Source organism: Carettochelys insculpta, chromosome 20, assembly GCF_033958435.1.
Source record: "Carettochelys insculpta isolate YL-2023 chromosome 20, ASM3395843v1, whole genome shotgun sequence".
Lineage (NCBI taxonomy): Eukaryota > Metazoa > Chordata > Testudines > Carettochelyidae > Carettochelys > Carettochelys insculpta.
In genome coordinates, this window is record NC_134156.1 from 23,544,898 (window position 1) to 23,560,174 (window position 15,277).

The 15,277-nt window shown below is 66.5% G+C and overlaps 1 protein-coding gene across 3 annotated transcripts in view; it reads right to left on the reverse strand.

Annotated features, from left to right (window-relative positions):
- SDK2 (sidekick cell adhesion molecule 2) overlaps window positions 1-15,277 on the reverse strand; it is a 161,411-nt gene that overhangs the window by 44,837 nt on the left and 101,297 nt on the right. For 2 of the 3 annotated variants that reach the window (XM_075014612.1, XM_075014611.1), the window contains exons 5-18: window positions 11,958-12,091; window positions 9,632-9,743; window positions 8,826-9,016; window positions 8,329-8,412; window positions 8,044-8,238; window positions 7,080-7,196; window positions 5,444-5,611; window positions 5,094-5,196; window positions 4,161-4,337; window positions 3,136-3,272; window positions 1,677-1,824; window positions 1,451-1,591; window positions 1,140-1,321; window positions 669-784 (exon numbers count right to left, since the gene is read on the reverse strand). In XM_075014612.1, coding sequence (XP_074870713.1) covers window positions 669-784; window positions 1,140-1,321; window positions 1,451-1,591; window positions 1,677-1,824; window positions 3,136-3,272; window positions 4,161-4,337; window positions 5,094-5,196; window positions 5,444-5,611; window positions 7,080-7,196; window positions 8,044-8,238; window positions 8,329-8,412; window positions 8,826-9,016; window positions 9,632-9,743; window positions 11,958-12,091 — 2,005 coding nt within the window. Of the gene's footprint in view, window positions 1-668; window positions 785-1,139; window positions 1,322-1,450; window positions 1,592-1,676; window positions 1,825-3,135; window positions 3,273-4,160; window positions 4,338-5,093; window positions 5,197-5,443; window positions 5,612-7,079; window positions 7,197-8,043; window positions 8,239-8,328; window positions 8,413-8,825; window positions 9,017-9,631; window positions 9,744-11,957; window positions 12,092-15,277 lie in introns of those variants that run through there. The other variant, XM_075014614.1, reaches the window with a different exon arrangement.

Below are 15,277 nucleotides of genomic sequence, written 5' to 3' on the forward strand. Positions count from 1 at the left end.
ATGAGCTGTAGCTGAGTGAGAGGAAAGGAACATAACGGTGGTGGGACTGAGCTGAGGATCAGGCCCTTCTATGCTGGGTCTCCTCCCCTCACAGCGCTTGGCGCCGGCTGCTGAGGTCCATGCTGCTGGCAGGGGGGCGTCTCCAGGTTTGTGTCAGATCGGCAGCTGTGGGACTCCTGGGCAGCACATCCCCGGTGGCTGCTTCCCTGGCTGGGCAGTGCGCACACCTCCAGAGAGGAGGGGCGCGAGGCCCAGCCGCCGGACAACTGGCAGGGCCCTGCGGGGGCCAGGCCACGTCCCTCTTCACTATTCAGGGCTTGTGCAGGGCCCCCCCGCAGCTGGCTGCTCTGCGCCCACACCGGCTGCCGCCACCCAGCCTGGGCAGCTCCCTGCCTCCTGGGTACCCCAGTCCGCTCGGCCTCCCCGGGAGGGAAGTGGGCCACTGTGCCAAGGGGCACACGCCTGCACTCAGCTCGCCCACGCGCTGGGCCGGGCCGACGAGCCGAGGGAGCAGCAGCTGCCCAGGTTTCACTGGCGGGCTCGGAGCTGGGGGACTCAGCTGGACCCCAAAGGCTACAGCCCCCAGCAGCTCCATGCCACGGGCAGCCGGGCGCAGGCAAGAGCCGGGGGCGGAAGGGCTCCGCGGGAAATCCTTGGCCCCCCCTTACCTTGTATCCCTGGTTGATGCCGTTGACGAACTGGGGGCTGGGCGGGTTCCAGGTGAAGCGGATGGTGGTGGCGTTGGTGGCTTCGGCCTGCACATTGCCGGGGGGGACGGTGGGAACTGCAGGAGACAGGAGCAGGCTCGGCACAAAGGAAGGCGGAGCAGCCGGTGCCAGGGCCGGGGGCACAGGCAGCCGCAGCAGCCTCCCTCCCAGCCACGGCACTGGGGGATCTCCCCTCCCGCAGCTGCCTGGACCAGCCGTCCCCTCCGGAGACCTCCCTGGGGATGGGGCACAGCAGATCCAGCCCTGCCGGCGCCCAAACCGAGGCAGACACGGGCCGGCCGCTCACCCACAGGGCAGCGACCTGGCTCCATCGCCCATCTCCTCCTCGTCAGCTGAGGCCAGGCTAACAAATCCCCTGGGGCTCATCACCCCTCGGTCCTCCCCCTCCCGGCAGGGACCCCCCCGGCTCACCTCCCTGCAGGGTCCACTCGGTCACCCGGGGGCTGTACACCCCCAGGCCAGCGCTGTTGTACGCTGCCACCTCGATCTCATAGTTGGTCCAGATGATGAGATCCTCCAGGAGCAAGTTGTTCACCTCGGCGCTGGTGATGTTCTTGAACTGATAGCCGACGGGCAGGCCGGCCAGGCAGAACCTGGGGGCAGGCAGAGGGCCAGTCAGGCCAGCGGGCGGGGCACCCCTCTGGCTCCAGCCGGCCCCCCAGGGCAGCGGGTGCCAAGCAGCTGCCACCCCGTGCCCAGGCCAAGCGCGCAGGACCGCCGACCTGATGAGGTAGCCCTTCAAGATGCCGTTCTGGTGGTTCTCGGGCGGCGGCTGCCACTGGATCATGATGGACTGGTTGGTCCTGCCGCTGGCGATGACGTTCTGGGGGGGCGCCGTGGGGGGCTCCTCCGGCAGGGACACCCTGGGAGGGGAGGCAGCATGGGGAGCCAGTGAGCCTCAGGCCGGGCCGGGCCGGGCCCGCAGGTGTGCACCTGGCCCCGCCTCACCTCTCCGTGTCCTGGCTGAACTGCCCCCTGCCGACGTCATTGACGGCACACAGGCGGAACTGGTAGGAGCGAGCGGGCACCAGGCCTCGCACCACCACGGAGGTCGCCTCGGGGTCGACGCTGGCCATGAGGGTGCTCCAGGGAGCGTCTGGGGGGCAGAGAGGAGAGGGGTGGAGCAGGGAGCTGACATGGGGCCGGGGAGCACGGCCCTTACAGAAGCAAACACGGCTCCCCCCTTCCTGCCCCCCGTGGTCCCTCGCGTGATGGGACCGGACTGCAACAGGAGCACCCCCACCACTGTTGCAGCCAAGCCCTGCACGCAGGGGGTGAAGCGAGGGGTCTCTCAAAGCTGCCGATCCGCAGCTCCTGCGCGTGCGGTTCAAAGGCAGGTGGCGCGGCTGGGTATTGGCTCGGGACTCGTAGCGCACAGGTTTGCTCCTGGGAGATGCCGGCAGGAGATGGGCCACCCTCTGGTGGGACAACTGAGTCAGCTGGACGGTGGCACCTGGCAGACACCACACCGGAGGAGGTGCCCAGCCTTTGCCGGGTATGTCCAGATCGGCGTGGGAGCCATGGCCGTGGCCAGGTGACAAGCTCCATCCGGGGACGTACTTTCACCGCAGTGAGGCCGATGGGACTCCAGCCCCATGGCTCCGCCCCAGGGATCCTCCTTTTGTCTTCAGCCCAGCTCACCACCCCTGAAGGACTCTGCTCGGAGCTGAGCCTGGTGGGACATCCCCCCAGGCTGTATTCCAGAGAGCAATCATGTCACCCCTGCTACAGGGCGTGTGTTTCACTCCTCTCGCTACCCGGCTCCCTTCAGCCGTTGGACGGCCGTGTGCAGGAGACGCACACAGCCCAGTCTGGGTGAGGTCTGAGGAACACATTGACCTGGGAATGGGGCTGCTCCTGCGGGGGCGGAAGAACTTTTCTTCAGTTTGGGGCGACCGTTTCTCAGGTGGTGGAAGGAGGGGGCGGGCGGTGGCCCCGGGGCACTGGAGCGTCTCCGGACGCGGCTTGTGCGCTCTCTGGCTAGTCAGGGGGTGCACAGAGGGGCTCGGGGACCGGGCTGGGGTCGGACAGCGGAGCCCCCCCAGGCCTGGGCTGGCAGTAGCGCTGTCACTGAGAAATTGGCTGGGATGTGACCCACTCTGCATCACCCCCAGAGCCCTCCTGTATTACCCCTGGCAGCTCCCCGCCGGTAGTGAGCCATCCTGCCCTGCGTACTGCAGGCAAAGCCCTGGGGGGTCGAGGGTGATCTCGCCTGCAGGGACGAGCCCCCCGCCCTGTCCCAATGGCGCGTAATTAGTGCCACACACCAGGGCGCTGGGTGTGCCAGGAGCCCACCCGGCCATGTGCACACACCTGTTAACTAGGCTGCTGCACGCTGGTTCCCCCCGCCCCCCCGGCGTGCCGGCCCCGTCCACACTCGCCCCTGCCCTGGCTGCAGGCGCCTTACTGTTCTCGGAGACCTCGAGGACGTAGTGCAGCAGGGGGCTGTTCCCGTCGAAGGGCTTGGCCCAAGTCAGGTTGATGGCGCGTTTCTCCAGCGGGCTCAGCACGGCCACTGGGTTCTCCGGGGCGTGGGGCAGCTGCCTGGAGGGGCGGAGAAGCCACAGCTGGAACCGACGGGCACAGCTTCAGAAGGGCGCAGCCCCGGGGCAGGGAGCTCACCCAGGCTGTCGGGCACTGGGCATGCCCGTGTCACCCGGCTGCCCTGGCTCGGGGCACAGGAGGCAGGGGCCCGGCTACGGGGTGCGTGGATCAGCTGCATCGCAAGGGAGAAGGTGACACTGTGGCAGGAGGAGTCGGGGGACTGGGCTGGGGGAGAGACCAGAGAAGGCTGGAGAGGGAGGGAACCTGCGGCAGAGAGCAGGGTATGTGGGGAGAGAGCTGTGGTGGCAGGGAACAGAATGGGCAGGGGAGACCCGTGGTACGGTGGGGAGATGCCAGGGCAGGGGACAGTGTGGGTGGGGGGGACCCGTGGTGTGCTGGGGGGATGCCAGGGAGGGGACAGTGTGGGTGGGGGGGACCCGTGGTGTGCTGGGGGGATGCCAGGGAGGGGACGGTGTGGGTGGGGGGGACCCATGGTATGCTGGGAGGATGTGAGGGAGGGGACGGCATGTGTGGGGAGACCCGTGGTATGTTGGGGGATGCCAGGGAGGGGACGGTGTGGGCAGGGGGGACCTGTGGTATGTTGGGGGATACCAGGCAGGGGACGGCGTGAGTCGGGGTACCCATGGTATGTTGGGGGATGCCAGGCAGGGGACGGCGTGAGTGGGGGTACCCATGGTATATTGGGGGATGCCAGGCAGGGGACGACATGGGCGGGGGAGACCCGTGGTGTGCTGGGGGGATGCCAGGGAGGGGACGACATGGGCGGTGGGGACCCGTGGCTGGAGGTTGGGGGGTGGGAAGATGTTGCAGCAGGAAGGCGTCAGGGTGCACAGGCGGGAGGCTGCATCCCCGTCCCAGGCCCCTCACCGGACGCGCAGGTGGGCGCTGCGGGAGTCGTTGCCGCCGGCAGAGAGCACCCGGCAGGTGTAGGTGCCGATGTCCCCGGACCAGGTCTGGGAGATGTGCAGGGTTCCCTCCTCGTCCAGCCGGAGCCGTGGGACGCCCTCCAGGCTGACGAGCGCGCCGTCCTTCTCCCACACGTACCTGCCACAGGCCCCACCTGCTCAGGCCTGGGGCTGGCCAGGAAACCCGGTTCCCCTCCCACAGCCCCTCCAGCCCACGGATCGGCCCTAGCGGCTGGCAGTGGGACGTGGCGCACGGGCTGCCAGGCACGCGGGCTCAGCCCATGGCAACCCTGGCCAGGCTGGCACAGTGCTGCACCCCAGCTGGGCACTGGGTGGCAGTGCAGGGCTGCGAAGCCGCAGCTCACGCTGCTGCGGGGGGCGGCCAGGGGAGCACCCACAGCCCTGCCGCCTTTATCCCAGGGCAGCAGATCCATCAGGCCTGGGGTCTGCAGCTCTGCGGAGAGAGTCCCCTGGGCTCCTGCCCGCCCAGTGCTTGGAGATGGGGGGCCTGGCGCACCCCCTGCATCTCTGCTCTACCTGGGGCAATGGGACCACCCCTGCTCACCCCCCTGCATTGGGGCTGGGCCCCCCCACATCTCTCCGAGCAGCGCTGGGACCAGGGCTCCCTCTAATTGTTTCTGTCCATGGGCAGAATAAATTTTGTTATGTGCACCACCCAGAGAAACGCGCTGCCGGCTGTGGGTGCTCTGCTAATTGCTGGGCACCCCCTGAATCTCTGCGGGGCGGCTGCCCCAGCGCTCAGCTTTTGGGAACACTGGGTGGGATCCCCTGAACGTCCCACCCAGGGAGCTCTGGGAGCAGGGCAGGCCCCCTGGAATTCCCCCCAACCCCCGCAGAGGCCGCTCTGGATCGCCGCTGAGCCGAGGCCACGTACCTGACGGCCACACTGGGGTCGTGGCTGACGCCACAGCTCATGGAGGCTTTGGTTCCCTTGATGACGCTCTGATCTTGAGGGGGGCTGGTGATGCGTGTGCGGGCTGGGGAGCAGACACAGCGTGAGCTGTGGCTACCACGCAGCAATGAGGGGCTCTGGCAAGTGGGGTCCAGCCCAGGCAGGGCTCCCCTTGCGGCAGAGGGCAGGAGCCAGAGTCACAGCAGGGCCAGAGCCCTGGGGCCGAGCCCCACATGGCCCTCACAACAGAGCCAGCAGCAGGGGAATCTGCCGGCGGGAGACGTGGGTGGGTGCAGCGGGGCTGAGTGCAGCCGGCGGCGGGACGGACTTACCCCACACGACGAGCTCTGCGGAGGCCTCGTCCACCCCGCGGGAGTTGGTGGCCAGGCAGGTGTAGCTGCCGGCATCGGAGATGTGCGTGGGGCTGATGAGCAGGCTGCCCGACTCCAGCAGGGTGAACCGGGGCAGCTGCACCGAGCCGCTGGCCAGGATCCGCTCCCCTGTGGGGCGAGGGGAGCTCTGTTAGCCAGTGACCGCCCGGCGCCCTCCGCCCAGGCCCGACGGGGAAGGAAACGGTCAGTGCTTGTCTGCCCCATCTGGAGACCTGCCTGCAAACTGGCCCGCTCACAAGTGTCACGAGTTTGCCGAGTCCCTCGTGGCTGAGAGACCAGTGGAATGATGGAGTGCAGAGCGCTGGCTGAGCTGGAACATCCCAGGGCTGGGTTGGCAGGGGCTGCGGCAGAGCTGTGGGGTGGGAGCCCAGGCTGGGCTGGCGGGGCTGTGGGTCGGGAGTGAGGGGCACCGGCAGAGCTGTGTAGGGGGAGCCCAGGCTGGGCTGGCAGGGGCTGTGGGTCGGGAGTGAGGGGCACCAGCAGAGCTGTGTGGGGGGGAGCCCAGGCTGGGCTGGCAGGGGCTGTGGGTCGGGAGTGAGGGGCACCGGCAGAGCTGTGTGGGGGGAGCCCAGGCTGGGCTGGCAGGGGCTGTGGGTCGGGAGTGAGGGGCACCGGCAGAGCTGAGTGGGGGGAGCCCAGGCTGGGCTGGCAGGGGCTGTGGGTCGGGAGTGAGGGGCACCGGCAGAGCTGTGTGGGGGGGAGCCCAGGCTGGGCTGGCGGGGGCTGTGGGTCGGGAGTGAGGGGCACCAGCAGAGCTGTGTGGGGGGAGCCCAGGCTGGGCTGGCAGGGGCTGTGGGTCGGGAGTGAGGGGCACCGGCATGACTGAGCCCAGCTGTGAGCGCCTCCATCTCACGCTCAGGGAACTGACCCACCAACCGTAGACAAGGCCCCTCGGAGGTGCTAATCCACCTTCACCTCAGGCAGCTCCTCCCAGGCAGCGCTGCAGCCTTAGCTCTGTGGCTGTGCACAGGGCAGTGATTGCGGAAGGGGCAGAGGACGGCGCAGCCATCCTCCCAGAGGGGCAGGCACGCCCGGCGTGCTGGGAACAGGGCGTGAGCGGGTGCCCAGCTCCCAGTGCTGCTCCAGGAACAAGAGGGACTTGCCGGCGGGTGGCAGCAAAAGGTGTCGGCTTGGCCGCCGTGGGCCAGACGTTATGGGGCAGGGAGGCTGCTGCCTGGGCAGTGAATGTCCAGCTGAGACCACCCCACAGGCCCTGCCCCCTGCACAGAGCCTGGGCAATGCCCGCTGCCTTTGCAGGCTGCAGACAGGGGACAGGAGGCACCAGAACATGCCCCAGCCCAGTTTACACTCGATCACTCCTCCCCCAGCGCACAGGCTCCCCCTTTGCCCTGGCCTGGCATTAGCCCCGCCCTCGCCCCCGCCCCCTCCCAGCAGAGTGGGGGCCCTGACTTGGGCAGGGAAGAGGGGCTGGGACAGGGGCAGCGGGCGGGGTGCCAGCTCGGAGGTGCATGTTCATGGGGGGCTCATGCTGCTGCTCTGGCTGGGGACTTGGAGCCCAGGTGACTGTGCCCAGTGCTGTGCCCTGGTGTGGCCCATGCTCCGGCTGAGCTGGTACCTTTCTGCCAGGTGATGGCCGGCCGCGGCGCCCCCGAGGTCTCGCAGCTGAGGAGCACGGACACGCCGTCGATCACCGTGCTGTCCAGGGGGCCCTTGGTGATGTTGGGGGGGATGCCTGAGCAGAGGAGACGTGGTGAAGCCTCAGAAGCGGCTCCGGCAGCCCGGCTCCGGGGTGACCCAGCAGCTACCCTCAGGCCTGCTGGGGTTCTCCGCACCTCCTCCTTGGGCCAGCCCCTGCAGGCACTGGGACCCCTGCCACGTGAGTTCCCCCGGGTGCCTGGCGAGAGCTCCCCAGCTCCCACAGCCTCTGCCGTGCCGCTGGGCAGCCCCTCCTGCCCTGGAGGCAGCACCGCCCGCACGGGATGGGCAGTGAAGGGGCACCAGGGGCTCTCAGCAGCATCCTGCTCAGGGCTGGTGGGGCCCTTTCATCCCCAGCACAGTGTGGGGCCAGAGCCTCCTATGGGGGATCCCCACCGCACAGCGCCCCCTAGTGCCACGCTGGGGCCAGCGCCTCCTATGGGGGATCCCCACCGCACAGCGCCCCCTAGTGCCACGCGGGCGCCAGCGCCTCCTATGGGGGAATCCCCACCGCACAGCGCCCCCTAGTGCCACGCGGGCGCCAGCGCCTCCTATGGGGGATCCCCACCGCACAGCGCCCCCTAGTGCCACGCGGGGGCCAGCGCCTCCTATGGGGGATCCCCACCGCACAGCGCCCCCTAGTGCCACGCGGGGGCCAGCGCCTCCTATGGGGGATCCCCACCGCACAGCGCACCCCAGCACTGCACAGAGCACTGGGCTCAGCGTCGAGATCGGGGGTGGGGTCGCCCCACAATCCCGAGCTGGATCGTCTCCAGAGGGCTCCCAGCTGGGGGCAGCCCAGGCCGGTCCCTGCTGGCTCCCGGCCCATGGCATGCCCGAGGGGCGCCGTCCCACGGCCCGCAGGGCTGAGCGCTGGCACCTACTGGTCACTGCCAGGTACGTGGAGGTCTGCACCTCGCCGGCGGCATTGCGGGCGAAGCACTGGAACATGCCGGTGTCGTCGGGCACCAGCCCGCTGATCTGCAAGCTCCCGTCGCCCAGCAGCTGGAACCGCGAGAGTTTCTCCGCGCGGACAAGGGCCGCATCCTTGTACCAGGCCACGGCCGGCGGTGGGACGCCTGCAACCCAAAGCCCGTCCCCGAGAGGCGGCGTTAGATGGGGGCGGGGGGCTCTGGGCAGCGGCAGGGGGACGGGGAGGGCCTGGGTACCTTTCGCCTGGCAAGGTAAGGTCACCACCTTCTCCATCTCGGCCGTCATGTGCCTCTCCGGCTCCTGGACAAACTGGGGTGGCTCTGCAACGAGAGCCCCAGAGGTGGAGGTGGGAACGGCCGGAGCTGCCAGCTGGGGGCAGCCCCGGGGCCCGGCTCCGACCCACGGGGGGTGTGCGGGTGGCTTCTGACGAGCCCTTCCCTCAGGCAGAGAGGGAGCTGCCGTGCAGGCCAGTGCTGCCTCTGGGGACCCCCTCACCGTGCAGCCCTGGAGAGCGGCCCCCAGAGGCAGGGGGACCCCTCCCCCCAGCTCGGGCGCTGGCACTGCCATTCTCCTCCCCATAGGACCCCGGCACTGAGCACAGGCTCCTCCTGCAGGTCCCCCTGCTCCCACCGCAGTGCCCTGCAAGCTGGAGACCGCCCCCCCCGCACGTGCTGTCCTTGGGCCTCAGGCCTGGCCTGCTGGACAGCCAGCGCCCTGCCCGCCTGGCCCTTACCCAGCACAGCAAGGAAGGCCCCCTTGGCCACGGCGGGCACACTGCTGCTGCGCAGCACGGCCTCGCACTCGTAGTAGCCGCTGTCGCCCTGCGTGGGGTTGGGGATGGTGAGCCGGCGGTTGTAGTCGCTGAGCCCGTGGGACAGCTGCACCCCATCCTTCTTCCACACCACGTGCAGCTTCATCAGCGGCCTGCGGGTGAGGGGAGCGTGGGAAAGCAGCCCCAGACGCACGGCTCCTGCCCCACGGGGCGCCCCTGCCCGGATCCCACTCAGCTCCTGCGACCGGAGCCTCCCAGCGCGCAGGGGAAGGGGGACCCGGCGCCCGCGGGGGAGGAGGTTTCAGGGCAGCGCTGGGCCCGGGATCTGCGCAGGGCTTGGCACAAGGGGACGTTGGCTCCGAGGGGAGTCTCTGGACACAGCGGCAGGACATTGGGCCATCTCCTGCCCCCCCAAGGGAGGTGGGTCTGGAGTTGTCTCAACCTACAGCTCTCCCCTCCAAGCTGCAGCCCTCGAGACATCTCCTGCTCTGGCGGCTCAGGGTCCCAGCCAGGCACGGCTCCCTCGCTGCCGGTGGGAAGATGGAGCCCCCTATCGCCCAGCATTGGGGCACCGAGGGGCCTCCAGAACCACCCGCAGGCACATCCTCTGCCTGACACCAGGCAGCTGACAGCATGGGGTGGGCAGGGGGAGGACAACGACTCTCCTGGCCCCCCCTCGGCCAGGCTCAGAGGAGCCTGTTCAGGACCTGCCCCAAAGGGTGGCCCCGCGCAGGCTGCAGATGGGAGCTCCGGGGTCAGCGACCCACCTGGCATTGGCCACGCACTCCAGGGTCACTTCCGAGGTGCCAGCCACCACGCTGGTATTCCGGGGCGGGATGATGATGGTGGGAGCGATGGGATCGGCCGGGCCGCCGACATCTGAGGGGAGCCAAGAGAGCAGAGCAGGGGTTGAGCGAACCACCAGCTCCTCGGCTGACTACCCACGGGCCGGCGTGGCACAGAGACGGAGGGGAGGGGGCTGCACCCAGTGGCGTGGCTGAGTTTTCCCATCCATGTGCAGAATAACTTTTATGGTGTGCGCTGAGGCACGAGTGGATATGCACCATCCACAGCAACGTGCTGCAGGCACTCTGACTCTCCTAAGAGCTGGACTGTGCCCCACGCGGTCTCCCAACCCGGTGGGCACTGGCATCCGCCTGCTCTCCACCATGGCCTGTCCTACCAGCTGCCCGGCCACAGGGAACCCACGCCCAGCCGTGAGCTGCGATGCCAGGGGAGCTTTAGCTAAGAGCTGGCTGTCCTTGCTGGGAAGGGGTTCAGAGGTCCTCTGATGCACCCTCTTGCACGGCTCGTAGAAGCCCTGCAGGTGTCGGGCAGCGCCCCCGCTACGCGCCCTGTGGGAGGGATCTCAGCAGCTGCTCCCGGCTTCGGTGGGGAAGGAGGGACAGGGGAGGTGTGAAGGCAAAGTAATTGCGACGATAAAAAACCCTCATGTAGGTGCTGTAAAAAAGTGATGGGAGCGAAAGCTGCTGACCCAGCTGAATGCATAAACAGGGCCTTGAGGCTGTTTATCTACACGGAGGGACGGACGCCTGATACAGCCTGATGGATTAATGGCGCGCCAGGCAGAGCGGGACAGAGAGACCCCGACGAGGAAAGCCACAAGGCGGCCGTGGAGTGCCTGCAGGAAGGAGGGAGTGAGCACACGGGGGAGACGCTCAGGGTGATTTGTGCCAGCGTCACTCGCAGGCTGTGGCAGGGGCCAGGCTGGGGCAGAAAGGACCATGACCAATGGTCCCTGTAAGCTGAGTGCATTCGCAGCCGCCCAGGGAAGATTCAGCTGCTGCCCAGCTGGTTGGCAGAGTGCCCAGAGCCGGCAGCGTTTTTCTAGTGGTGGTGCACAGAAGCACATGCTATGGTGCACCTAACAAAATTTATTCTGCACATAGATGTAAAAAAAATAGAGGGGACCCTGGGGCTGAGCTGTCTGCAAGGCAGCGCTCCCCAAAGCGGCTCCCATCCACCCCCTCTCCAGGGAATGGGAAGGGGATGTGGTGTGTGGCGGCCAGGGAAGCCCTGGGCACAGGGCGCGTGGGGCAGAGGGCGGGGGCTGGGCTGGTGATAGGATTACTGCCTGCTCGCTCCTGCAGCATGGCCCAAAGAGCCGAAATAAATTTCCAGGAGGCTGAGCTGTTAAGTCAGCAAGAAGTTGGAGCCTCCAAAGAGATTTACTGCAAATTAAACATGGGCCTGAGCCAATCATCGGGAGTGCTGGGAAGTGGGGCCAGACAGGCAGATGTGCAGCGATACCCGTGTAAAGCAGCCTGGAGATGCTGGGGGGGACCCTCCTGGGGGAGGCAGAAGGAGCTGGGGTGGGGCCCCGCCTGGGGACAGGAGAGCTGTTTGGGGAGCGATGCCCACAGAGAACAGAGGGAGCAAGATGCCCCCCTGCCCTGCCCTGTCCAGGGGCCGTTCAGCTTAGCACCAGGCTGAGCACGTGCACCGTGCTCTATGCACAGGAGAGGGAGTGCACACATGCCTGCCCACGCACGCCTGCCCTCCTGTGCACACATCCTCATCCTTGCACATGTGCTCTTGTACACACAGGCCTCCCATGCGCACACACACCCTCCTGGGCCCGCCCTCCCCTGTGCACACTTGCCCTCTTTTGCACACACCCTCACCTGTGCACGTCCCCCTGCCCATGTCCACACACCCTCAGCTTTGCACACACCCATGCACACAGGCCTTCCTGTGCACATCCACCCACCTGTGCACACACCCTCACCCTTGCACACCCACCTGCCTGTGTATACCCACCCATCCCTGCACACACGTGCTCCTGGATGCACAAAGCTACATAGGTACCTGCCTGGCACCACAGCGACCCCTGGCCTCTCCTCTCTCCGGCTGCTCACCCCCCAGCACGCTGCACTGAGCCTGGCCACTGCAGATCCAGATTGGTGCCAAGCCCGACCCCCTGGACTCGAGCGCAGGGCAGCCCCAAGCCGGCCGGACACATATGCTCTCCCCAGGATTCCTACACCGAGGAAGAAGCCCCAGGGCCAGCCCCCCGAAGCTCCCACAGCCACCAGCTCCTTTCCCCCCTCCACCCTCACCCCCGGCACTCACTCTCCACGGTGAGCGTGATGGGCTGGCTGGTCTTGTTATCCCCGTTCTTGTCGTTCACGGCCTGCACGTAGTACCGGCCTGCGTCCGGCGCTACCGTCGACAGGATAACCAGGGTGTTCTCCAGCGTGATGGCTCTGGCAGGGGCAGCGCAGAGAGACAGCGTGAAAGGAGCGAACTCCTGAGGGGAGCAGGGTGGGGATCCCTCAAGTTCAGGGATCTTTGGTCCAGGGCTCGTCGAGGTTCTTCTCCGGGCAGGGCGCCCTGCGGCAGTCGGATCCGGAGCGAGGGGCTGTGCCGCCAGGCGGGGAAGGGAGCGAAGGGGGTAACACACTGCAGCGGGCGTCGAGAGCAGTGCAGGCAGCCACAAATTAACGAGCCTGCCAAGCCCTTGATCTCGGGCACGGAGGCAAACTTACACAGTGGGACACGCCCGTCTTTGCCTCACCCAGGGACCCAGTGCAGCGGGAGGGAGCCAGCTGAAGATTCAGAGGGGCTTTTTACCCAGTGATCTCATCGGCTGGGAGCCTGACGGGGTTGGAGGGAGACACGTCACATTAAAAAGGAGATAAAGGAGTTCTGAACGCCTGCCTCAGTCCTGCTTTGCAGCCAGAAAAGAGACCGACCAGTTCAATTCCCACAGAACGGGAGCTCCAAATTCAGTCCCCGGGGCTGTGGCTGCCGGAGCCCAGAGCAGCTGTCACTGCTGTTTGCTGTTCACTGCACTGGGGCGTCTGCCTGGGCCCGGGGTAGTGGGTGTGCATCTCCTGGGGGCATGGGCACCGGTGTGTGTGTGTGTGTGTGTGTGTGTGTGTGTGTGTATCTACACACCAGGGAGTGTGAAAGGCACACGGAGCATGGGCCTACTCTGGCAGCTGCTCTGCGCGAGAAGTTACAAGCCTACTACAGCTGCCAGCGAGTGGAGCGACTCCTTTGGCTAAAGCAGCAGACGATCAGGCTTTCAGGGCGTCAGTGGTCAAACCCCACGGCTGCCCAAAGCAGAGGGACTGTTACCCAGTCCTACAGGCGTGCGCCCAGGTCTGGGTGTGAACTGCCCCTGGGGGTTTCTTATCGGCTACGTGCTCCAGAGCGACCACACGCATGCACGACCGCAGCCTGCATTGCTGGTACACGCGCTTGTCCATGTGCGATCTGGGGCTGAGCACCCTCTCGCTGAGCTGCCTCTGTGCCTGGGCGTGAGAGAGGGAAGCACGCAGAGAGCAATCCCTCCCAGGGACTCACCCAGGGGAAAATGCACGTCTCTGAATCGGTCTGCGTGGGGAGACGGGGCCGCTTTTTTGCAGCCAGGGGAGTGGCAGCGCTTCCTGTCTCTCTCTCTTTTTTTAAATTCGTTTTCTCCATGATAAACAAAGCCATTAGTTTGTCAAGTCTATCTCCGGATCCTAATGGGATGCGCCTGCGACATCTGGTAAGCAGCCTTAATGCTCGTTTAACAAGGACAAATCCAGGCGAGTTCCTTTCGCTTTCTGCCATTAGGTGAGCGTGGCAAAGTTTGGAGGGATTCTCTCCCGTCAACAGCTCCGCTAATGTCTCTGCAGTGGGGCTGGTGGGAGGGGGATCGGGACATTTCTGCCACACGTCAGAAAGGGCAGGAGAGAAGGCCAAGGTGCCGTACCACAGCTTAAAATATTCATGGTCCAGGAAACTAAGTAGCCTGACCCAGGATCCAGGGATGCAGGTAAGCCTGCCTCTCCAGGGCTCTGCCCCATGCCTGGGGCCCCACCGCTTCTCGAGGTGGCTGCTGGGCTCAGAATTAAGCTGAACGAGGCCTCTGGGAACTCTGGTCTCCGGCTCTCTGCAGACACGGGCCACCAACCGTGACGCTCAGTTCACACTTCCGAGCTTTTCTCCGCCCCCGCGAGAGCCAGAATTATGACAGACGTTCTTCAGGGAAAGCTGCGGTGTGAGCTCCTTGTGTGTCTCCGAGAGCTGTCTCCCAGGCCCATCCTTTAAAGCACCCCTTGGCCCAAGCAGCCCGGCTGCGCATGGCAAGCTAGCTGCCCCATGGTGACGCCGGCGTCACGTGCCGGGAGGCAGCCTCACGTCCAGGCTTGGCGGCAGCTGCATGTCTCAAGGCAGGTGTGACAGTGGGGTGGCAGCCCTGGATAAAGCCCTGGGCGTTGTGTTGACTGCTGGGCGAGCTGAGCTGGCGAGAAGCAGGACCCCGCTAAAGCCCGGGAGAGGCGGCAACCCTAGACTGACCAGCTGGCTTGCCAGCGACAGCTTGAGCCAGATCTTCCTCCTCGGGGCCGCTGGAGGGAGACGCTGTGCATGAGGCCAGCCTGGCCCTTGGCACCCAGGGGCAGGAGGGAGGGCAGCGCTATGGAGCCACGAGAGCTGGGAATCCCACCCCACTGCAGGAGCCTAGCGAGTCCTGGCGCACGCTGAGCCGGGCTAGTCCAAAGGCACCGGCGACCCAGGGAACCGCGGCTGCGACTTGGGATTTACACAGCGCTGGGAACCCAACTGCTGCTGAGATCAAAAGGGATGCGGCTCCCTCCCCCACGACTAACCCCGTCCCTCGGCTAAGCTCTCCCTTGGCACCCGGAGAAGACCAGCGCTACACGGGTCCAGCAGCAGGCAGTGCGCTGTGCCCCGAAATACTTCCTGAGCAGCTCTCCGGAGCCAGGAGGACGTGCTGTGCTGCCGGGGGCGCAGTCGGGCTCTGCACCTCCTGGCTCTGGGCTTCCCCTGGAGAGCCGGGACCTGCGCTCTGTTCCCTGGCTCCTGCTGGCGTGCTGCTGCAGGGCCGCGAGCCGCCCCATGGGGGACCCCGATGGCTCTGAGATCAGAGCATAAAGCCTGGGGGCTGAAACAGCCCGGGCAGAGACTCTATGGACCGGCCTGGTGCTGGGGCTGCAGACTCTAGTTCAACTCGGTCGCTCCAGTTAAAGGACATTAACCCTTCGTGTGCTGCAGCAGACTCAGTCCACGCCCTGCGTGCAAACAACGCAAGAGACAGTGCCAGCTGCTCTCCACGCTGCCGGCTGCAGCTCTCCCGGCTGTGCAGCATCTCACGCCCTGCGCGACACAGGCAGGCCGAGCCAGGTCGGTGGAATTCTTCCATCTCCAGAGCTGCTGCCGCTTGGAGCACCGGGTCACCCACGCTGGCGGAAACGCATTTCCTGGCAACGTCAGACGTGCCTGAGCTGCAGCGGGGCAGCTGCAAGGCTGGGCACTGGTATCCTCTTGGACCCAGTGCTGCTCCAATGGGGCTCCTGGGTGGTGGAGGGTCTCTCTGGTGTGACCCAGGGCGGTTAAGCACCGGAGTTAATTGCCGAGGGAGGTTGTACGACCTCCAT